Raw genomic sequence first — 24,416 nt, 5'->3', positions numbered from 1 at the left:
GGTGATCCAGGTCATGCAGGAACATGGAATACCTTTTCCAAGACTGATGTGGTGCTGCTGCTCTCTGCAGAGCCTGGAGCAATCTCAGAAGCATGAATTGCTGCCTTCATCCAAGACAGTGTTCACTATTCCCAGACAGTCAGGCTTCATTCCTCCACCTCCATGTGGAAGAGGACAGTTCTGCAATGGGAACACATTGGATTCCAGACACTGAAGCTCAGCTGGCTGCCTGTTGCTCACAGAAGTGTATTGACACAGAGGGGGTAAAAAGCCTTCCAGCCCTGTTCTGTTGCCAAGTCTGACAAAATTAACCTACCCACTAATGCCACTGCAGAAACAGTAATTATTTATGCCTGCTGGGCTCTGGGAGATGGTGGTGGTTATGACGCAAGCCCAACATTTTTTGTGTTCTCATGAGGAGTTCTTAAAAACTAGGTAAGGGTCAAGCAGTGCTTCTTTAATCCAGCTCTGAATTACAGAGGATAGATATTAATCTCCAAATTTAATTTACTGTGGAGCATGTATTATCTCCTGCATGCTCTACTGCAGTAAACCCCACACTTCCTTCTGCTGATGCAGACTTTTCTGTAGGTTGGAGAATGGATGGATGAATGAGGAATTGTCACTCCATGCCATGTTACAAAAAACATAATTATTTTTCTTTTCCATTTGGGCCCAGGAACAAGCTATGGGGGAGTCAGCAAGGATGGACATTGGAAGATGTGCTATAGCATTAGCCACCTTCCCTTTGCACATTTGTAGTCACTGCATCCAGAAGAATCTGCTTTCCTTGGCTTGCCCTTCACACGTGCTGTTCTCAGTCATGTTACTAGCACCAAACTGGCAGCATGAAGCACAAGTGCAGTGGTTTTAAAGATAACTCCACTTAATTTTAGTATCACACAAGTCTGGACTATGATCTAGTGTCTGTTAAAGCTGTCTAATTTCTTCTGGCTGTTACTGGTCAGCATTTAAACAGGAGGCAAGAGATGGATGCAAGGTGAGGAAGTAGAATAGGATACCAAGGTTTATCAAGTGTATGTACAATATTCAACAATTCTAGCAAAACATGGTTTTACTGGGGTATTTGATGTTAAAGGAGTGAACTTGATCTTTCTATAGTCTATTTATGTAATTGTTTCTAATTAGTAACTGTAAAGCTATTATTTACTATTACTAGGAAGAAAAGATTTAAAAATGTGACCATTAATACCCTACTGGTTGTCCTGGGAGGTCTTGCTGATTCTGGTACTGGTGCAGTGATGAATTTTGTAGCTCCCCAAGACATCTGTGCATCTTGGGTACAGCTCACCACCACAGCCCTGTTCATTCCCATAAAGATCTAATTTGTGTCATCCTTGGGGTGTCCTGTGCAAGGCCAGGAATTTGGCTCAGTGATCATTGTGGGTTCCTTCCAGCTCAGGACACTCTATGATTCTAATTTCATGTTGCTTTCAAGAACTGGCAGAAAAGTTAATGAGCTCTTAAGGGAACAGCCAGGTGTTGAAAAAAGTGAAAATGTGTCTGGGAGCTCAGCCACAGGTTGAGAAGGGAGAAGGAGCCATGGACTTTTTAGCATCTACAAATGACAAGTTATGGTTTTATTTATGTGCTTAGTGCTTTACATATTAAGGAGTGTTGAACATGAAAGTACTGCCTAACAACATTCAGTCTGGTTTTTAATATCTAATCCATCATGGCCAGTTAAGTGGGGAAGCAATAATCCTTGCCTGCACTTGATGAATGGCACAGTCTAAACAAGGATTGACATGCTAATGAGGAGCTTAAGCAGCCGGGATACAGAAAACCCAAAATTAACCTGAAATGACATGTACATTTTCCCAGTAAAGACAGAGCCAGCAGTGAGTTTACTGTGCATGGATCTGTGCTTTGCTTCAAAAAGCCAGAGTGTCACAGCACTCATGGGTCTTGAGCAGCATATTGAATTACTGAAATTCAAGAAGAAAGAACTGCCTGAGCCACGGTGCCATCGACTGCTCTCTGCTGCACCCACCTGAGGCACCTTGGGTTTGTATATCACATATATCAAATATTTTTGGCTTTTGATATCACTAAGTTCTTATAAGAGGATTTGGAAACAATAATGATTTATTCTGTTTTCCAGTTCCAAGTGGAAAAAGAGAAAGCAATATAACAATAGCCTCACGACCATAATATGAAGGATAACACTTGACAGTTACTTGAATTTTTATCTTGGAAATTAGGATTGCAACTCACTAACTGATCTATTTTTGTTGCCTCCAAATCCAAAGAGTGAAGAGTGCTAGCCAGAGGAAAGCTAATGTCACAGGTACAACTTGACCAAGGTGAGTGGCTTAGCAGGAAAGATCATGAGGCTTTATTTAAGTCTGAAAGCCATATGTTTGAGATGACCCCTCCAAAGCTGGAGCTGCTCTGCTCCCCTGCAGCTTTGCTGGGAAAAGTTCTGAAAATGGCTGCCTGGAAGCAGTTTGGCAGTTCAAACATTGTCTGTCATAAACAGATTATTTGTCATATAATCTATGGTTCTAATTTCATGTTGCTTTCAAGAACTGGTAAAAAAGTTAATGTTAGTTAATATTATTTGATGTTAATGTTAGTGTCTGTTATTTGAAACGTATTTGTCACTGAATTCCTGTTCTCTGTATTCCAGCAGCAGTATTTTTTGCCTAGGCAGTAGCTAACAAACTCTCCTCTGCTGTTTGTTTTCTCACTGAAAGTTTTTAATCCCATTAAAAGCCCTGGGGAACTTAACAGTTCTCTATCATTTGCTAAGAACCATTAATCAGGACTGTGTTGAGCTATGGTTCATAAAGGTAAATTAGAAAAGAACATAACACCAAGGCCCAATAATAATGTGTTTAGTTAACAGGGATAAGTTTACAGCCTCACATTCCCCTGGGAAAATTACCTCATGGTCTCCACTTTACCACTTAATAAAGCCACATTCAAATTATGTTACAGAAGTGGAGGCTCTGTAGGAAAATCTTTCACCTCACAAAGTTGAGCACCACTTCCTATATTTGAGCAATTAAAAAAAAAAGTAAAGTTTCCAATTTAAGAGCAATCTATAACTCTGCCCCACCCTGTTTCCTGCAGTCAGTTCCTTTGGCAAAGAGGTTTTAGATACCAGGACTGTATTACAGAATTCCAAGTTTTCCTCCTGCCATCTGCAAAGGGTTGTTCAGAAAGACTATACTGGAAAATACATGGAAAACTGTTTTTTTTTCCCATAACTACTGGTTTCATGTACATCTCCTAACCTATAGTCAGTGCCTGATGTGTATTTCCTCACTTTTACTTTCTACTAAAGGAATTAACAGCCATGTTTTGGGAAAAAGCAGAGTAAGAGTTGTCCCAACTGCATCAGTGCATTTTCCAAAGAAGGCAAGTGCAGGAAATCTCCATTATGGTGAGCAGAAAGAATAATAATATCAATATATGAAGTTATGTGGCTCTATTGCTATAATGCTGGCCCAAAGTTCCTATCTGTGGATGGAGAACAGGAAGCCAAAGGGCCAGTCATAAATCATAGAATCACAGAGTGGTTTAGGTTGGAAGGGACCTTAAAGATCATTCCATTGTCCCCTGCCATGGGCACGGACACCTTCCATGGCCAGCAGAACACAGTCAGTTGCACACAAAATAAGTAAAACTCTCTTAAAGAGAAGAATTTGAGATCCAGTCACATTATTAGCTGTTCCAAGACATCTCCCAAATGTATCCCTGCAGAGACAAAGCTGAAGGAAGTGAGAACCTGTAAGCTCTCTGCAAAGCCCACTGTGGAAGCAGAAGGAAAGGCCTACTAAACTCATAACACAAAAATTAGGCACAGCAATGGAAACTGCCTGGTTTTCTCTTAGAAGCCAAATGAGAAGTTTTCTAGTACATCCCTGAATGTGAGACATCTTTAGGCTTCTAGATATTTATAATCTCCTGGAATGCTCCCATGCTTATAAACAAAGAAACCCAAAAGCCCCAGGGCTTGCATGGATTTATGCAGGAAAGGCAGAATGTGTATTCTCAGACAAAAGTTTTCAAGTGTTACAGGTCTTGAGACTCATCTCAAACAGAATAACCGGTCTCCCAGTGGATAGAGCAACCCCAAATTAATGAATTAATTTTGCTAATTCTCTAGTTTGTAATGTGAACCTCACAAAGCCAGGAGAGAGCTTTGTATCACTGACTCTCATGCAAACAACTCACACAACTAAGCTGCTTGGATGGCTGGGAGAGCAGATGAGCAGCAGTGCAGGTGTTTACTCTGTGACCTTTTACAGCTGCCATGAAATGGTTCATCCCCTCCCTTATGGCTAGTGCAGACATTTGCTTTGGCTAGTGGAGCTGGCAGGCTGCTCACAGGAAGCTCAGCAATGCTTCAGGAATGGAATTTGGCTTTGCTCATCCTTTGGGCGTGGCAGCAGTCTGCCACAAGAGGAGAGAGGAGGAAGAGGGGGTAAAAAATCCCAATCCTGTGTTTATAGAGACCAGTTCTGTGCAGTCACAGGGGAGAGATGCTCCTGTGTGAGCCCAGCAGCTGCACAGTGGCCCTGCTGTGCTGGTAAAGAGGAGCAAGGGCAATGAAGTCAAGAGGGGCTAAGCCATGCTGACCAAAAAGAACAGACCAAAAATAGACAGCAGTGGCTCAATATCTTCATCTTGCACCAATCCTGCCCACAGCAGAGACCAACAGTGCCTTTCCAAGGGCTTGCTAAGGAACTTGAAACTTTCCTATGCCGGGAGAGTCACTGAAGAGGTTGTCAGCCTCAGGAACATCTCCAGTGCATCAATTTTAGAAGATACCTTTGTTATATGAACAAAGATAACTTTGCTTCCAAAGACTTTTCCTTGTTTTCAATAGGAATGCCCATGGTAATGGTTCACAAAGCATCTATACCAGGACATGGATAGCAGGTAAAAGTTGAATGTGCAACACACATTGATGTTGGTTTGATATAAATTAGGATAAATTGTGCAGAAAGATATTTCTCTGCACATGCTAATGACTGCTAAGGATCACATTCATCACCAGACAATAGGAGAATCAGAGCAAATCTCTATATCAGTTTGTCCCCAAAACACCAACACCTCTCCATTAATCAGGTGAGTAAAGGGTTCTTAGGGCCCTCATCTGCCCTGCTGTGAGGTTGTGCAATTGTGGCTCTAACACATAACAAAGAGAGAAAAAACCAAACCCTGAGCAGAAACAGCTTACAAGTTGCAGGCTGCTGTTTGATAATCTTTATTCCAAGGGTGCAGCACCAATGAGCAAAACAAATCAACATCTGAATGTGAAAGCATTTTCAGAGGTTTGCAGACTCTCAAGACCTTCAGATTAAGATTTCTTCTTCTTCCCTCAGTCAGGAAAAAGTCCAAGAATAATTTTTTCAAAGCTCAGAAGTTTTGTGTTTTAGTGTTTGCAGTCACATACATTCAACAAAGTTTTAAAACTATTTAGTTGTTTGGTTTTTTCCCCGAGAGAAACATCTCTGGGATTCAGACTGATTGTGTCACCGTAAGTGACTGTAAAGTCACTTTAAACTGTCACTTTAAATTTATCACTGGGACCAAGCCAATATTACAACAACCTTTATCTCCCTGGATGGCTCTCAATCATGAGAGCCATCAGGATCCATGCCAATGTTGCCTACTTGATATTTTTGACCAAAAGGATGTTTTAAAACGTCTTGTCAGCTCTTGAGATAAATTGCTATAGCCTTAAAAACACCATGCACAGAGAATAGTAAAGCAACATGGAACAGTGCCTGTGGAATAACAAGAGCAAGGTGGGAAGAAGACACACAGCTGGGGTGAGATATTGAGGTCAGAGATTTCTGTACAGCCAGGACTACTATGGTAGATATTTCTGTGTGAGGTCAGCTGAGCCAGAGAAGTTTCTGAGCAATGTGACATTAACATTTCCAGGCATATGAAGGACCAGAGTGATGGACATAGCTGTATGATCTTGTGATTCAGCTCACAAAGCTACTTACATGAATGATCTGTAATGTAAACCAAAAATCAGCATTTGTGGGAACAGCATCTTATCCTTCAGCAATTCTTTCCAGGTAGAATACTTGCCCAGACTCAAAAATATTAAAAAATATACGTTAAAAATAATGTCTACATCAGGTAGCCATAGTAACCAACATCTAGAAGTGGACAACAAAGAGCATTGAAGCTGTCCCAAATGCTGGTTTCTGCATTTACTTTTTAAGGGATGGCTCCTTTCCTCATTGCCCACAACTTCATCTATCCTAAGCTGTCTAAACAATGCAAGTAACTTGGCTTTTTCCCACATTATGTAACTTACTTTGCTTCCAGCTTCCATGGAGCCTTTGCTTTTGGACTGAAGATTTCCAGGTTCAGCCTCAGTAAGATGACCTTTAAACTGCCTAGAGACTCTCCAGAAGAGAGCCATGGAGGAGAAGTTACTGTGAGCTTAATTATAGACTCAGGTCTGGTTTGTAAATGTCAATGAGCTTTGTCAGGAAAGCAAGTTTAGTAAAACCACATCTTCAGAAAGCATTGTCTGAAAAGGGCTTTAAAATCATTGTAAATAAATAAGGCAAGAAAAAGACCTGAATGCATAGTGGCTGCAAAGACATTTGTATAAAAACATTTCTATTATTTCTGTGTATCCTCATGAAAAGATTCCTTCTAAATTGTACCCAAATCTCACATCCAGCATTTTTATACTGTTAAAAATTTGGAGAGAGTTCAAAGTGGTAACAAAGTATCTAAATTGGCAATCCCCACCACAGGATGCAAAGGGAGTAACACACTGGGAGAACATCTGCTATCCCAACTGTGACCTGGAAGGGAATGTGAGTGAGAGTACTTGGGTTAAACATAAGAAAAATGCCAAATGTCTGCTGTGTACTTCAAGGGACTAACAAAGTCACGTGTCATCTGTTTGTGCTGTGTTGTTCATGCTGTTTTCTCTGTTTGCAAAGCCAGATGTTGGTAAACTGGGACCTGGCCCGCTGGCTTCCAGTGAGGGAATGGTTGTTGTTGCCTCTTGTCCTGAGAAAGTGAATTTGTTAAAACTGGGGGTACCTGTACTTGTCCACAGGTGAGCTGGAGATGAGGTGAAAATGAGTAAAAGCTTTCCAGCCTGAGTTTTACAGGTTAACAAACCAGCAAAGTCTCCTGCTGCTTAGCTCCCTTGGACTTCAGGTGTCACATCCAGGAAGAGCAAAGAATGACTGGAAGACATAAACACAAGGTGGGACAAAAATTATAAAGAAAACTTTAAATATTTTAATAGAATCATAGCATCCCAGAATGGTTTGGGTTGGAAAGCCCTTAAAGCTCACCTTGTTCACCCCCTGCCATGGGCAGGGACACCTTCTAGTAGACCAGCTTGCTCCAAGCCCATCCAGCCTGGCCTTGGACACTTCCTAAATTTAGGTGAGCTGAAAAGAACTCTCGGTGATTACCTGGAAGCTTATGATGCTTTCAAGTACTGTGTGGAGAACTACATTTTTATTTGTGTAAATTAATGGGCACACTTGGGGAAATTTCTTAATTTTAACTATAGGAAAATGCAGGACAAACACATATAAAGTTTGCAATATGATTTTGGAGCTTTGGGAGTTGCACCAAAGCATTGGTGGCAATGGAATGGTATCTGCTACTGCATAAAGATGTTTATGCTCTGGAGCCTTTTTGTTTTCTTAACCTTTGAAGTCAAAGAGTTCAGGTGGCAAAAATTTTGTTGCCACAAACCACTGGCTGATGGGGAGGTGTGAAATGTGTTTTGAGAATGATTCAAGTCAAAAAGTAGTCCAACAAAAACTACATTCTAGGTTAAAAAAACACTGGGCAGTCACAGTGAGATGCTATTTTAAAGAGCATTCTGTGATTTAAAATAGTATCTAAATCTCCAATGTTGATTCAATGCTACTTAAAATACCTTTCACTGACAGGAATGTGAATCTTTGTGAGAAAACAGGAGCAGAAGAGATTGACAGTGTCATTCTAAAAAGATGTAGGTTCTCCTCTGTAACCTCCCCTGGTGTTTATTGTAAGTTAACTCTATCACAAACAATTACAGTTCATTGTTTAATAAGTCAACATGCTAAATCTTGATTTTCCTTCTTCATGTGATTTTAAAATAATGGGCTTATAGCTGGAGGTAATTTACTGTATCAAAGATAAATGTTGCAGTTGATCTACTCAGAGAAATGCTTTTAATACAATAAATATGCTGCTTTTAATATAATTAAACACATGATGGAAAAGTTTTCCAGAGCTCCAAAATGTAAGAAATGAATAACAGTTCCAGAAGCTACAGATTTCCTATTCTTTAAAGATCTGAGAAGTAAAGAACAGGATACAGGGTATAGAATTTCCCATCCCTTTAAAACCACTCCATTTTGCTGAACACTTGACTTTGTTCCTCTGATATTTCCATAAATTGAGTGTCAGGGATGAAAATGTGGGTAGTATGCTGAGGTTCCCAGGAAGCAAAATGCAGCCTACAGCTATAAAACCTGTGTTTTTTCTTGCCTACTGAGTTCTTACTTTAATAATAATAATAATTTTTAAATCTCCTCCTTAGGTAGTTTGCTAGTGGAACTTAAAAAAAAAAAAGATACTTCAGCAGGAAACAGTCTATTTATAAAGTATTTTATACATTTTCCCATTGTTTATGATATGCAGTGATGAGTTTAAAAATATAATTTCCTTTTCAACAATCTTGATTTTCCTCTTTGCTTTGATGATCTGTAAGTAGCCATGCGAGTCTTTACACAGCATTTTGCATACCTCCAACCAGCAGGAAAAATCCTCCTGTTATTAAAAAAGTTATGGGTACAGAAGGAAAGAGGGATTCAGTTCCTCCCAATGAATGAGGTTCCAACACTCTGCCTTATGGATCAGGATTAATTGTAAATTAAGTGCTTTCTTTTATTTTGCGTATGCAATTTATATCAAAGCCACTGTAGATATTTCACAGTGACTCTGTGTGATCTGAATGGCAGTTTGACATGGGGATGGTATTGATGTTAAGAATAAGCTTTCAGTGTTCTTGCAAGCATCTACCTAAGGATAGCCGGGTTAGAAATCTCTAAAAATTGCAGTTCATGTATGCTCTGTAGCTTTGCAAAGACTCTGTAGAGATAATAGCTGTATATAGCTATATTTTCAGAAGATTCTGTTCATTCCAAGTAATTTTTTTTTCATTTTGGGTTCTTGGCTACAGAGACCAGACAGATTTTCCCTCAATGGCTTCCTTTGTCTATTTAGTCTTTGGTGGCAGGGGGGCTTTGAGTTCAGAGAATGTCTCTGCTGTCCTCTCAACTGGTAGCTGTCTGACCATCAACAGAGCGATGCAGGGGAGGCATGGTGAGCTGGGGGTACCAAGACTGGAACTGGGACATGCTGCCAGACAGCCAAGGACATGGGTATGAGTCCCAGAAGCAGCCCTCTAGGTCAGATTCCTTGAAGCTGCTCACCCTTCACTGTATTCTTCCTGTCCTGTGTCAGGGAAGCAGCTCTGCCTCAAGTCCCTGTGGGAGCAGAGACAAATTATTGAGATATGTGGGGAGAGACAAGTGGCTGGCTCAGATCAGTCATCTCCAGATCCCAAAATTACATCTAGTGTTCCCAGCCTCCAGGTGGACATCCAGGTTTAACTCTTCTGGCAGAACAGCAAACCAGACTGCAGCCTGCTTGTCAGGACAAACTATTTATTTAGCAGGAGAAACAGGAGCTCTGCTCATTCAAAGTCTGTCATTGACAAGACTGGGTTTCTCAATTGAGTATCAGAGAAGCACAGGGTGGCTTCAGTTGGAAAAGAACTTTGAGGTAATCTAGTCCAACCCCCCTGCAGTAAGCAGGGACATTGTCCATTAGATCCAGTGTTTCAGAGCCCTGTCCAGACTGACCTTGAACGTCTCCTTGAATGGCTCCTCTATCAGATGATTGAGCTAACCTTGACTAAGAGTCATTAATCATAGGAGTCCAAAGGCTAAGAGAGACCTTAGGCTAAGAACATAAAGTATACAAGGCATTACAGGTTTTTTACAGGAAAAATAAAGATCTAAAAGAAGGTGGAGTTTTTCAGAGACTGCTTTTTTCTTTCGTTTTTGAAAAGCAAAGGAAAGTTCATGAAAACTAGGCTTAAAGAACATCAGACTGCAAAGGTGAGCTCTTGTAATGAGGGAGACACCTGAACCAAGGTTGCTCTCAAGAGCCATCATATATGAAGAAATGAAGGGTTTTACATATGATAGAACATCACAATTCACTGGTAATAGTCATGGCAAGACTGACTGGCAGATGATGCCATGAAAAGACAGGCTGTGACCATAAAGAACTGGGATGAAAATTTGATCCCTGTTGTTACTTGCCAAAAGAAGTTAGCCAGGTTTCTGTTGAAACAATCTTGGGAATTCTGGAAAGCCAGGAAGTTGTTTAACAACTTCATTGTGGTCATGCACCCTGCATGGTGAGATCCCCATGAGCACCTCCAACACACACACCACTTTCTGGGATGCATTTTATCAGGCTTGGAAGATTGCTTCACTGAGAATGCTTTGGTGTAGTGTAAACAGGCCCAGCTCATGCATTCGAAGGATTTGTGTAGCCAAGCAAGTTGGTGAAGAACAGGGCTCAGGCATTATCCAAATGGATTAGGGTAAATGAGTCCTGCTCTTCACAAAGCAAACTTCATTAGCATGTTGGAAACCTAAATATTGCTGGGATTTTTTGGTGGCAGAGACTCCATCAGCAGACCCTGCAGTGCAAGGATGATGGTGGCTAAATTCTCAGAGTAGTGTTTCTATACTGTAAATTTAATACCATACAGAAATAAATCAATTCCCCTGGTGCACTTTCATCCATGCAGTGCTGGTGTACTGTCTGAGAATGGAGTGAGAAGGGAAGGGAAAAGAAATGCTGAGGAACATCTCTTCTCCAAGAGATCCACTGGATGTTTTAAGGCTGAACACACCTCTCCATGCATGTCTCTCTCTCCATGGGAAGGTGTGGGACAGGCAAGGGGAGAGCTCAGAGAGGGGAGGGGAGCACAGTTTGGTTACTGATGTTACTGCCACAGTCTAATGTAGACTGCAAGATGTGTTGGATTAAATTCCACACAGGGGTACACGGCAGAATAAAAGCAGGGAGTAAAGATAAAATATACAAATCTTATCTGCTAGGATAAAAAGATTACAAATTCAATTTATATACATGAAAATAGTTATAAGGATGAGCTGTGTTTGAATCCACAATCGGAAGGTGGAAAGCTGCACAGGCCTTTCATGTTTTGTTTGTTTTAGCACATTTTTTTCCAACATTATCAGTATTAAGAAGAAAAAATGAGGCTACATCCCAGACCCACTTGAGAAAAGAGATAAAATGATCCACTTACATCTTTCATTTCTCCAGGGTTGCAGAAACTTGTAAAGAAGCAGCTTACTTCATGTGGACAGATTCAGAGATATATTTTTATTCACCTTTACAGCAACTACCCACAATTGCCATACAAGATTATTTAGGACATTCTGCAAAAGAGTGATGAAGAAAGTCAAACCTAAATAAACTATTCTATGAAACGCCTTCTGCTTTCATGGCTAATAGCTCTGTTTTTCAGTTCTATTAATGATTAATTTTCTGCTTCTATAAAATTGTGATGAGATATGAATATTTAGTAACTTGTATGGTTGTCTGACTTATTCTGTATCTGTATTTGTACTGATTGTGACTACCTCAGGCCATTAACCAAAAAAATGCACGTTCCTTTCACACCTGTCCTTGATTGTGGAAGAATTTCTCCTGAGCAGGATGGCTTTAAGGCCTATTTTAATACAAAATTGCATTTCTCATACATTGTGACATCAGTCCTGTGCTGGGTTAGTCCCAGGGCACTACTGGAGACTGCAGAGGGGTTTCTTTTTGCATCCACCTCTAAGAGCAACTGAATTGTCACCCAGCCTTTCTGAGTTTTAAGTCATCCTCACCAACTCTTTGGTGGATCTGCTGACTCACTTGCTTTCTTTTAAGTCTTTTTGGCTGTTTGGTGGCCAGGGGATGGATGTCTGCTGTGATTACTGTTGTTTTTATTGGGTCTGCTGAGAAAAGCGCTGGGGCCAGCGGGAAGCCCCCTGCATGACAGAGAAGGGCAAGAAGCTGCTGGAAGCTTCTATTGCCCAAACCAGCCAGATTTTGACAAGTGACATTTCCTACGCTTGCTTGGGTGGCTCCTCCACTGGCTGATGACTCTATGAGGCTGATGGTGAACATGGGCTTTTCTGTCCTTCAGTTTTTAGTGAAAACTGACATCTACTGGTAATGAAATTTTGGGGTGTACAGCAGTTTTAATTTGGGGATCCTAAAACTATCTATTTGCTCTTATTAGTAAAAGCAGGGTTTTTTCTCTATGGGCATTACTTTTACCTGTTTTAGTTATTAACAGACATGGAGCAACCAAGGTCTGCTATCACAGTCTGAAATTTCTGAGTTTTTCCTTATTTCCTTAGCCTTTTCCTTTCCTATACACACGCATGTTGTCCTTGAATAAATGCTGATACTAAATGAGTATGGGAAGAGTGAAAATTAAAATGAGTGCTGCCCTGTGACTCTTGTGAAAAACATTCTGGACCTCCTAAGCCCCAAATGGATCAAATATCTTGGTGCATAGGTGTGCTAGCACTTGTTTTCAGCTCCTGTAGAAGGACAGAGGCCAACAGCGCTCCTAATTATTTTTTTTTAATCAAAAGGAAAGAAAACACTGCTTTTCCTCTTCAACCTTTTTTTTTCCCCTAAAAGGGGTTTATTCTAACAGGGAGACCGCCAGCCTTGACAATTCTGGCCTTCTGACAGAATTTCCTGTAGGAGTGGCCTTTATAAAAGCTGTTTCCTATCAGGTTTTTATGTTGCTTTTCCTTTTTGCATTTCTTCTCTTTGTTCTTAGTCTCTCCCCACTTTTTCTCAATCATTTAACCCGATATGTATATGTCAAAAAAGAACTGAAGTAAGAACATACCCATTTAGACAGCTAACTTACAATTAACTTACAGTCAATATGTGTGTCTGATCCCTGCACAGTAATGAACTTTATCCACAAATACTCTTATTTTACAGCTGCTTAACTGTAGGTTCCATCCTATCAAATAGGATGTCACTTCCTCCCAGGCCACTTCTGCCATACAGGATGACTCACTCTGCATCAGGGGTGTTGCCAGCTGTAACAATTTATTTACCTATGTATTTTTAATATTATTCACCCTGTAAGCATTGCAAAGTCACAGAAGTTCTCCAGGTTCTGTGCTTTTAAGGCACAGTTATTTTACACAAGGATGCTTTTTTTCTGTGTTGGGAAGAAAATGGGTTAAAGGGAATATGTCGCAATGCTTTGATAGATTATTTCAGGAGGTAAAATAGGAAAAGGAAAGCACAAATCATGTCTTCACAGGGATATGAGATTTAATTCTGGTTTCAGTTGAATTAGTGTAGGTTTACTGAATTAAATATAACTGCATCACTTGATCTGTCAGGGTGTTTTAAGGTGAAATTACATTAAGAGTACAAACTGGATTTTGATGGCAAATAGTAAATATCAGCAAATACCTCTTTGTCAGGATTTGTTACAATCAGTACCATTAAAATGTCAAGGAGGACTTTAAATAAATTGTGGTGCATGGTCTTACACAGGTACTTTAAAATGTTGGAAAGTGAATAGTTAAAAAACCCAAGTTATTTGGTTTAGGTGCTAAGACTGACTATCTCTAAACCCAAGAATGTTGTGTGAAGCTGAATTTTTTTCCATTAACCATGGGAACATTCTGCATATGGACAGATGATCTCATTGCATCGCTGATAGGGATTTGTGGCAACACCCTTTGATCCTGCTTGTGGTCCCTGCCCCCCTCTCACCTCTATCCTAATCCTGCCCTTCTTCACATCGAGTTTCCATGTGCTTTCCTTGTTGCCCGTCCTGCTGTGTCCACTCTCAGCTCCAGGCACCAGCCAGGCTGCTGCTGAACCTGAGGAGCTCCATCAGCATGTTGTTTTCAGAGCTTCTGCCCTGATGGCATCAGCTCAGCACTGCTTTCACAACAGAGGGCTTGTTTTCAGAAAAGGAGGAAAAGTGGGGGAAGCAGCGGAAATCCAATTTTCCACTGGAGATGTGTCATCCCAGCCTGAACAATAGCGAGGCAGCGGTGACTCTGTGCTGCTCTGTGTCCCTTCTGCTGCCCCTTGGGGTGCTGGGGGAGCCCTCAGCACAGACATTCTCACCGTGGCTCTGTGGGGAGGCAGAAAGAGGAATCACCCCACTGATGTGTGAGAACAGGCACACATGTGAAAACAGCTCCCAGCAGCAGGACAATTTCCAGGCGTGCTGACCAGTATGTGCTGTGCAGACCTTGTGAACAGTCCAGCTCGGGCTCTTCATGCAAGGACTTCTGTAGGATACATGTGTTTACTTTAAAACAACAATGTGCATTTTTTCCCAGAACAGACTGTGTTTTTTCAGTTCTTTCAGCCACAGGCTGCATTCAGGCTTTCTCGGGATATAACCAAGTTTACAAGGCCTTTCCTTGACTCCCCTATCAATTTTTTCTCAAGGAGTAGTTTCCTGTTTACTGAGAAGGCTTCTGGAGGCACTTTCTCCTGTAAAAGCAGTTTTATAGATTCACAGAATGCCTTGGGTTGGAAGAGACCTTTTAAGGGTCATCAAGCCTAACTTCCTGCCATGGGCAGAGACATTTTGGCTTTACAGGATTTCTGGATTTTACACAATCTTTACACAATTCCTTAACCTGAAAAGTTGCAGGAAGATCTTAGGATAGCTAAAAACCATAATGCAGTGTATGGCCAGGTCTGGCAGAGCTGATGCCTCTAAGCAGCAGAGAGATCTGGGTTATGGTAGGGAAATAAGCAAAAGTTCATTAAAAATTACAGTAGCTGAGCTGTGTCCCCTCAGATCTTCTTAGGATCATGTCCTTGGATGGCACAAACCATCCAGGTTAGGCATTGCTTAGCTGGCAACCCACAACCAGTTTTCTCACATTTCTCAAGAGACTTTTTATTTTCTCTATGAAAAGCATTTAAATGAAAAAGGGACCTGGTGGTGGTGTTTGACAGCTGACTGAACATGCAACAGTGTGTGTCTGGGTGGGCACCTGGAATCAGAAACAGTGTGACCAGCAGAAGCAGGGGAGTGATTCCTCCCCTACGCCCGGCACTGCTGAGGTACCCTGAGAGCTGTGTCTCTTTTAGCCCCCTCAGTTCAGGAAGGCCATGGAGGGGCTGGAGTGTGTCCAGGGAAGGGAACAGAGCTAGGAAGGGTCTGGAGCACCAGGAGGGGCTGAGGGAGCTGGGAAGGGGCTCAGCCTGGAGCAAAGGAGGCTCAGGGGGGACCTTGTGGCTCTGCACAGCTCCTGACAGGAGGGGACAGCCGGGGGGGTCGGTGTCTTATACCAGTAAACGAGTGACAGGACAAGAGGACATAGTCCTAAGCCAAGCAGGGGAGTTTGAGATTGAACATTAGGAAGAATTTCTTCATAGAAGGGGTGTTAGACAGTGGAAGGGGCTGCTGAGTCCTCATTCCTGGAGATGTCCAAGGAACGACTGGACGTGGCATTCAGGGATCTGTTCTGGTTGGCAAGGCAGGGATCGGGGAAAGCCTGCACTCGATGATCCTGGATGTCTTTGCAACCTGATTGTGTAAATGGCGCAGTTTTGGGGCTGTGCCGGTGTGGGGGCGCTGGCAGGCCCGGCGCTCTGCCGCGGTCACTCACTCGGCGCTGCGGTGAGGGCGAGGGCAAGAGCTGCCCATGCTGTGGGAGCGGGCCCACCGCCGCCATCGCCGCTTTAAGCCGGCGCATTCCGCGAGGCGGGGGCAGCTCCAGCCCGGCTACGCTGCGGGACTCCGCTCCCGGCCTGCTCCGCGCCCGCCCCGCCTCGCCTCGCCTCGCCCCGCCGGGCCTCGCCCGTCTCAGCCCGCGGCCGGCGCGGAGCGGTGGCACCCGGCGAGCGAGCGAGCCTCCTCCGTGCCCCCCGCAGCCCCGCCATGGGGGGCGGCGGCGAGCGCTGGGCGCTGTGCCTGTGGCTGCTGTGGCTGTGGGCGCCCGCGCGGTGCGGCGCTGCCATGGACGAGTGCGCGGAGGAGCGGAGCGGGCGGGCGCAGCGTTGCATGCCCGAGTTCGTGAACGCGGCGTTCAACGCCACGGTGCTGGCCACGCACACGTGCGGGACGCCGGCCGAGGAGTACTGCGTGCAGACCGGGGTCACCGGCGTCACCCAGTCCTGCCACCTCTGCGACGCCGCCCAGCCGCACCTGAGCCATGGCGCCGCCTTCCTCACCGACTACAACAGCCCGGCCGACGCGACCTGGTGGCAGAGCCGCACCATGCTGGCCGGCGTGCAGCACCCCACCGCCGTCAACCTCACCCTGCACCTCGGTAAGGGCGGCAGCGGGCACGGGGCGAGGGCGCCGGGGCAGAGTTAGCCTGGGCTCCAGCGCAGGCTGGGCTGAGCTGCTGGAGGGCAGCGCTGCGAATGAGAGCTGGGACTCCTGGTGGCAAGGAGGTGTCCAGGAGCGTGTCCTGTGCGCGGTGGTGTCCCCTGGTGTGTTGGGACCAGCACAGTCAGCTCTTCTAGGGCTGATCCTGCCCCTGTCCTCAGGCCTAGGGAGGCACATCGGGAATGCTGTGTCCAGGTCTGGGCTCCTTAGGACCTGGAGCAGGTCTAGCAGAGGTTGTGGAGATGATGGAGAGATTCGAGCATCTCCCTCACGAGATGGGAGTGTTCACCTTAGAGAGGAGATGGAGATGGAGTGTCCTCCTTAGAGAGGAGCCCTGTCTGTCCCTGTCTGCAGGGAGGGCTCGGAGCAGGGACCAGGCTCTGCTCCCTGGGGCCCAGCAGTGGGGCAAGAGACCATGGGCAGGAATGGATGCCCAAGAAGTTCCACCTGAACATGATGGAGAGGTTCTTTCCCGTGCAGTGACCAAGCACTGGAACAGAGACCAGAGAGGCTGTGGAGTCTCTCACTGAGGATATTCCAGACCTGTCAGGACATAATCCTGTGCCATGTGCTCTGGAATGACCCTGCTTGAGCAGAGAAGGGGGACCCAATGGCCCACTGTGGTCCCTTCTAACCTGCCCCATTCTGTCATTCTGTGCTGAAAGGTCACCTGCACAATGGGCATTGCTGGGGCCATGCCTGGGTGAGTACCAATAACCAGGTCCTGGGTGGTCCAGTGTTCAGGGGATATCGGAATCCCTGCTCTGTAGGTCCTCAGCAATGCACACTAGGTCTAAATCAATGCTGCCTGCACCCCATGGCTGTGGTGGGATATCCTCACCCAGGGGTCTGATGCTGTGCTGATTCTTCATCCGTCAGCTGCTAGTGCTTGGTAAACTTGATTTTCATAATTTTCCAGTGAATATTGTAGGGGTTGCTCCACTGCAGTCTGCGTTGGAGGTGCTGTTGGTTTGTGAGAGGAGAGGCCTCCCTGCCAGAGGCAGCTGGAAGTGGAGCAGGTTGCAGTGATTGTGTCCCATCCCGTGCACCAGGGATCATTGAGCCATTTAGGTTGGAAAAAGAGTAGAAAGAAATTGTTCCCTGTGAGGGAGGTGAGGTGCTGCGGATGCCCCATCCCTGGAAGTATCCTAGGCCAGGCTGGACGGGTCTTGGAGCAACGTGGTCTAGTGCAAGGTGTTCCTGCCCATGGCAGGGAGTGGAATGAGTTGAGCCTAAAGTCCCTTCCAACTCAAGCCATTCTATGATTCTGTGCAAAGACCTTTAAGGTCGAGTCCAGCTGGTAACCCAATGCAGCTGAGCTCAGGACTGGATTATGGAGTTTTCCAGGCAACAATCTTTGGATGCAGGTGGGAGATGTTGGTTTGGAAAGTGGCAGGCACTGTGGGGAATCACGTGTGCCGGGGCACATCTGCCGTGTATCCTCTTACCCCCTGGGGCAGCATTGTCCTGTAATTGCTGGGTGGGTTAGGCGTGTCTGCAGCCAGCATTGCTGCTGAACTGTAACAGCCTGTCAAAAAAGGAAGATGAATTTCCTGATTGGTTGTCAATTCCAGAGGTTTCTTTGGGATAAAGTGTTTTAGCCTTCACTTTGGTTTGTGGACAAGCTTTTCTATTCTGTTCATTCAGTTATTCAAGCTGTCATGACATGGAGGAAGGGTAATCATTTAAGAACTGGAAGACAAGACAGCTGAGAGAAGGGTGAAACCACAACTTATATCCTCATGTCATTAAATCAAATAAATATTAAAGAAAGCCCCACTGCAGCCATTCACAGCTTCCAATCAAGAGCAGATGTTGGGCATTAAGTTTAGTATCAATAACAGTCTAATTCAGGGGAAAAATGGTGTTAGGGCTTGGAGAGCTGGATCTTGTGAGAGCTCTCACCTGCATTGGTGAGATGGAGTTGATGGCACGGAGTCCTGTACTGGGGTCACCTGATGAGCACATCCATGTGCCCCAGAAGTGTTTCCTTCTGTTTGGAGCTTCAACATAAATATGCCACATAAGCCTATCTAATAGTCCCTCTTTGTTTTCTTTTCTTTGCACATTAGGAATTTTTTTTTCAAAAGTCCTGGAAAGCAAAGATTTGATCTCAACTTCTTTTTTTAATAACAGTCATTGTAATTCTCATTATCAAGGCAAGACTCACACACCCATCTGTATTACTGCTGTCCTTGGTTTTGTGTACCCATGTGTATATGGGTGTTCTTTGAGAAACAGTACTGGGAGCAGTGTGCTGTGTCCTGGGCTTTGAAGAAATGCACACATTTTGCAGAAAACATCTGCATCTTCAAAATACTGTAGCACTGCAGCACTTTCACTTGTGCTCCAGTTTGTTTGCAGGCTCTTGCAGCTTTGGGAATTTGCTTTGCCATGTTTTTGAGTGGAGTACAACTTTAAAGCAGAAGCTGCCTGACCGACTTTGGTGTATTTGAGCGGGTTTTTTGGCCTGATTTTTCCTAGTTACGTTTTTGGGTGGGATATTTTTAGTATAAAGCCCTTTAAGAATCAGGACCTTGTTGTGGTCATGGTGGTGGTGAAGTTGCTTTTAAGATGACAACAGCAAAGCATTTATCTCTCTGCACATGTGCTGTGTGATTCTCTGCATTGCTGAGTTTGTGGCAGGTTGAAGAGCTGTTGAGTACTGACAGTGCTTTTTTAGCCTGAAATGTCCCAAACTTCTCTGCAGCATTGCTCTTCCCTACTTTTGTGGGTTCTTAAAACCACTTTGTTTGAGTGAGCTGCTGGGTGCTGCTTTTGGGTTCTGTGTGCCCGCAGGCACTGCGGTCTGTGGGACACTTAATTATTGACATCACTAAGAGAAAGAGGCAAGGAGCTTGACGAGTATTTATGCACTGGGTAGGACTTAAAGGCATTCTGAGGCACAAAGCCCTTTCATGCATTTAGTTCTGCCTGGTCTTTGAGGATTAAGCTCTGTGCTCAGACCCATATCCTTACTTGATGCTGCAATTGCCTTCATTTCTGAAAGTGTTGGTGTCCTGAATGGTTAATGCTGTTTTGCACCTGGTCAGGACCAGCTACATTGACTCTGGGTTTCATGTACACGCTGCCCTGTGCTGAGTTTTCTGGCAGTTTGAGATGTCTTGATTAACATCCAGCAATGTTCAGTCCATGTAGAGCAGCATTAACATTTCGCAGGGGCCTGCAAGAGGTCAGTAAGAACTGCAGGTCTGTTGCCAACATGTGAACGTGGATTTCTTTGAATCTCCTTACAATGTGCAGTTCAAAGCAAGTTTGAAAACCTTTAGTTTTGGGACTGGGTGCCAGCACAAAGCCTGATACAGGAAAACACAGCACAGATCACTACTGCTGAGTTAAAGGCACAGATCCTGGCAGTGTTTGGAGATGACATCTGTGCCCAGAAGTTAGGGTGCTCCCTGGGGAGAGGAGAATTGGGGTAATTACCACTCCCTGCACCAGGAACATCGGAGTTACAAAGGCTATTTCTCTTTGTATGAGAGGGTATTAAGACTCCCTAAGTAAGGGTGGGTAAAAGGCCTGGAGACATGAATTTGCAGCTGTAAGTCAGGAGAAGGGGGAGCTGAACCTGTTCATAGGGTGGTGTCTGGATAATCAGGTTAGTGAGTGAGAGGAGGGGAGAGCATTGCTGTGTCCTTTCTTCCACATTTCTTAAAAGTATCCCTTGGCTTCCCCATTTTCCATTTCCTCAGAATTTATTACTTATTTAGACTTGACCCAGCCTGTTTTTTTTTTTTTTTTTTCTTACTGTTCTCCCACTATGTTTCCATATATTCCCAAAAAAAGGCACTTTGAGGCAGTGGTGCCAGCTTTGAAGTAGAAGATGGAAGCCAAGGCCTTACAGTGCGTTGTCTGCTTTGTTTTTGGAGCCAGGGTGTCACATTATTTTTACTGTCTGTGCTGTTTGCTTGTCCTGGGAGCCTGGGATAGCTCTGGCATCTCCCCAGTGCTTTGTGTGCATACACTTGAGTGCAGCATTGCTGTAGACCCCTGACACAGAAGCAATGCTGTGCTGTTGGAGATGCTCCCTTGAACACTGGAAGAAGGGGAAAAGAGACAGCATGGAGGTACATGGAGTATTTTTGGTACTGAGTGCTCTTGCTGGGACAAAGGTTTGTGTTTTTTCAGAGCAGATTCTCACTCTTTCCTTCTGCAGCTCTAATTTCCATGTGCTTTCTGTTGTTTCTGTACTTTCTTTAATCCTCTTCTACATGTGCCTTGGTGTTCCCTTCCCAACCAGCTCTGCTAGAGCCACCTCTCATTTTTCATTTTCTGGACACTCTCACACCTTGGTTTCAGCTATTGTAATTTGTGACTAGCCCAGGGTTTTGTTTCTCGGATAAAGAGGAAGCCTCCTCAGCATGCTGGTGGCTGTTCCATGGTGGGGTGGCTCCATCTCCACTGGGAGCAGCCATGCTTTTATCAGCTGTGAGCTCAGAGCAGTCCAGTGCCTGGGGCAGGTGCCTGTGCTCTGCATCTCAGCAGGGATGGTGTCCAGATGTGCCTGATTGAGGATGCTGGTGGCCTAACTATGAATTCAGGACTATCTGGAAGGCAGACAAGATCAATTCCTTCCTCTTCTGTCATTGCCTCAGAAGAGAAGAGAGTGTTTGGTGCTGGAAGCAGCCCTCTGGTAGGCTGCCTGTCAGGAAGAAAGATGAATTTGCTGGTTGCCTTGGTTAAAAACATGTCAGCTCCTGAAATCCTTACTATAGACTAGCCTGGAAACTCATGTCACCATGCTGGATGGTGTCTTGTATACATAAAGAAAAACTTGTGAAAGCTGTTGGTTGCTGAAGAAATGAATTACCCATGTCCTTCCCCTCCCCCTTTCCCACACGCTCAGTCCTTTATTTGGCCCTGAGGGAGCGAGGATGCTGGGTTATATATACACTTTGCCGGCAAAGCATGGTTTGAGGCATGACTGCCATTTGAAGGCATTTACAAGGAAACCCAGGCGAGTTGCCAGTTCTTGTGCTCAGCCCTGGCTTCATTTGCCTGTTGTTTTTAGCAGACCAGAGGTTTTTCTGAGTACAGAAAACCAGTGTGTTTTATTTTTTTCCAGAAGAGAGAGCTATAAAATGTGACTTAAATCAAGTAGATAGTTTATAGCACTGGGATGCAGTTGCTGTGTTTTACTCAGTGCAGTGATGCCCTCAGTTTGCCAGTTATCCCATTAAAGCTTTATGAGGCTGTGGTTTGCTGCTGTCCTTAGGGAACCACGGTGGTAAAACCCAGTGCAAGCAAGCAGGGTGTAGGTATGCAGGTGAAGCTGTGCCTAGTGTAGCTGCAGTTTGAAGACTCGCTGGTAATTGAGGCGCTGGGAGGGCATTTCCAGCTCCAGGGCCGGTGTTCAGGGTGTGGCAGGAGCCGGGGCTTTGCCGTGGTATTTGTGGAGCCCTCGGGGAGACGCTATTTTAGTTGGTCTGGCAAAGGCTTGATTTACATTTTGCAGGTTTCAACACGAGTGCCGAAGAGATCGGGGCTTTTGGTGGCCAGCAGTTATTCAGTGCAGTTATATAAAGGTATCACTTCCTGCATTCACCTCAAATTCCCAAGTTTTTCTCCTGCTCTCTCTCAGGATGCTCATGCTGCTGCCTGATGCCTTTGGGAATGCTGTACATGGCAGAACACTTACTTTAGGGGATGGAGAGAGCTGGAGCTGTGTGGTATTTTGCTGCAAAACCAGCTGCTATATGTGGTGCTTGCCCTGAGTTGGTAGAAGAAATAGTCACAGGTTTTCACACACTCAGTTCCTTGTGTAGGTTTAAACCTTTGAAACAGTTTGCTGCTCAGAATTGTTACCGTGCTGAAAAGCTTCTGGCTTATTAGGTACCATTTCTCTTGTAGCCTGAGGCCTTGGGAGGCTCTTGTGGCCTCTCTGAGTCTGCAAGTCAAAATCCCAGGCTGCCTCTTCCCATGGAAATGAAAACCAGGATTGCTCTGCAAACAACACTCAGAGAAAAGAATTTCCAGTGTAGATGATGGGATGGGAAACTTGGATCTTGGGTTCACCATAAGAAGGAAGGCTGTGAGCATTATGCTCACCACCTTTGTCTGGCTAAGACCTCCTGCTTGTGTCCCGGGGCCCTACTTCAGTGCTCACCCCCTCTGGTGAGGCCATGCTGAGTGAATTTACCCTCTGGCTGCATGCTCTTCCCTGGGCCAACTGGGGTATGGGATCTGGCATGTTGAACATCACATCTGAAGTCATCATCTCTGGTCTGTAACAGCCTTTGGAAGCTCACCCTGGGCTGCTGCCCCCCATGTAAGCTCTGGCATGCAAAGAACCATTCTAGCCTGCTATTGCACATCTCTTAAACATGAGATCTTGCTTATTGGTGGCTACCATGGTGTGTTTTGATCAGAAAATAACATGAGTTTCATAGTTCCATAATGAATTGCACAAATCTTGCTGGGTCTGCTGTCCCACCACACAGAAAGGAATATGTTTTTCCCCCTCCCAGATATGGCATAGCCCTGTGTGTCTCAAATCAAGCTTTACAGCCTTTAAGTCAGGGATGAATGTGGCTGCTGGTGTTGAGGACATCACTAGCTGTGTTTGAAACTCTTTGTACAATTAGGATAATCTCTTTGCCATTTCCAGAGGGTGTACTAGGGATTGCTCTCATTGTCCACAGCATTCATGAGTAACTTTGGGTTTTTAGCAGTGTGCTGGTGATGTTGGTTGTCACATCAGCATTGATGAGGGCTTCAGGACAGCTGCTGACAAACCATGAGATCAGGGAGCTGCTGCTAGCAGGCATGTGCAGGTGCCAAACAGGACCAGGAATACTCAGAGGAGAAGCTGCCTTTTGTAGCTTGCCAGACCAAAGGTGCAAGCTGCTGGTAGCCTTGGTGGGCTTTTAGGTACTTTTGAGGTAAAACATAATTTCTAGGAATTATTCTCATGTAGAAGCTTGGAAAATGGTGAAAACTCATCAGCTGCAACAGGATCTGAAATAACAAGGTAATTTTATTTAAGTTTAAAGAAAGCCTCAGTCTTTTTTTCTACCAGCCCAGCCCTATTTGAGAGATCTTTCACCAAAAAAACCCAAATTCCCACCAACCCCCTCATATATTATTCAGTGGTCTTCAGCATTCTGTTTGAAACTGGGTGGCAAAGCACTTTTTGTTTCCATGCTTCTACTTGTTTTAGATATTCCTGTGTGATAGTCATCAAAGAGCTGTTTCCAGTGGTAATCATGCCTGCAGTTCTGACACAACACAGCTGTGTTCAGCAATGGAGAATTTCAAAATTTCCTCATCTAGAAATATTATCCAAAAACTATTATTGGACTTTTCTTTCTTTTTTTTTTTTCTCCTTTGGCAGGTAAACTAGTACCATCTTGTACATGGGAGGTGCATTTCCAGGGAGCTTGAGGCCTTGTTCGTACAGTTTTTTGGGGATTTGGTGTTTTTGTGGGGGAAGGGGACCTTTTAAGATGTTTGTAGAGATGATATATTGAGAACTTGAAAAGACCCAGGGTTTGTGGGTTCTTGGCTCGGCTTTCTGCAGTGTTCTCATTTCTGGTACAGACTTTGGTGTGCTTTGGGAACTGTTTGTCTGACTTGGCTTTGCAGTGGGTGCTGTGTTTTACAGGAGAGCAGGGAAAATGGCTGTTTCATCCTTGGGGGCTTGGGATGCTCCTGTGGGAAGGCCAGGGAGCAGAACCAGGGTTAAATGGCTTCAGGAGTGGCACCTGGCCTGACCTCACCTTCCATTGCTCCTAACCCTCTGTAATGTAAAGATCACCTCTTAAAAAACATCCCTAACCCCCTAAAACCTATCAAATATTAAAACCTGCTTGGTGACAGAGATTGTTCAGCACATCTGTGCTCAAGTGGGCAGTGGCTGGCTGGACATGGTGGCCCTTGGTTTCCCAGTGAGTTGCCAGAGATGCTCATTCCTTTTGGT

At 44.5% G+C, this 24,416-nt stretch overlaps 1 protein-coding gene across 1 annotated transcript in view; it reads left to right on the top strand.

Moving 5' to 3' along the window:
• Positions 1–15,915: 15,915 nt before the first annotated feature.
• LAMC1 (laminin subunit gamma 1) overlaps positions 15,916–24,416 on the top strand; it is a 67,369-nt gene continuing 58,868 nt past the window's right edge. The window contains exon 1 of the mRNA XM_064719253.1: positions 15,916–16,415. Within this exon, the coding sequence (XP_064575323.1) occupies positions 16,025–16,415 (391 nt within the window). The 5' untranslated portion in view covers positions 15,916–16,024. The remainder of the gene's footprint in view (positions 16,416–24,416) is intronic.

The sequence above is a fragment of the Zonotrichia leucophrys genome, chromosome 8 (genome assembly GCF_028769735.1).
Source record: "Zonotrichia leucophrys gambelii isolate GWCS_2022_RI chromosome 8, RI_Zleu_2.0, whole genome shotgun sequence".
NCBI classification, from domain to species: Eukaryota; Metazoa; Chordata; class Aves; order Passeriformes; family Passerellidae; genus Zonotrichia; species Zonotrichia leucophrys.
Note: the sequence above shows the minus strand (reverse complement) of the source record. Positions and strands in the feature narration are given on the sequence as shown.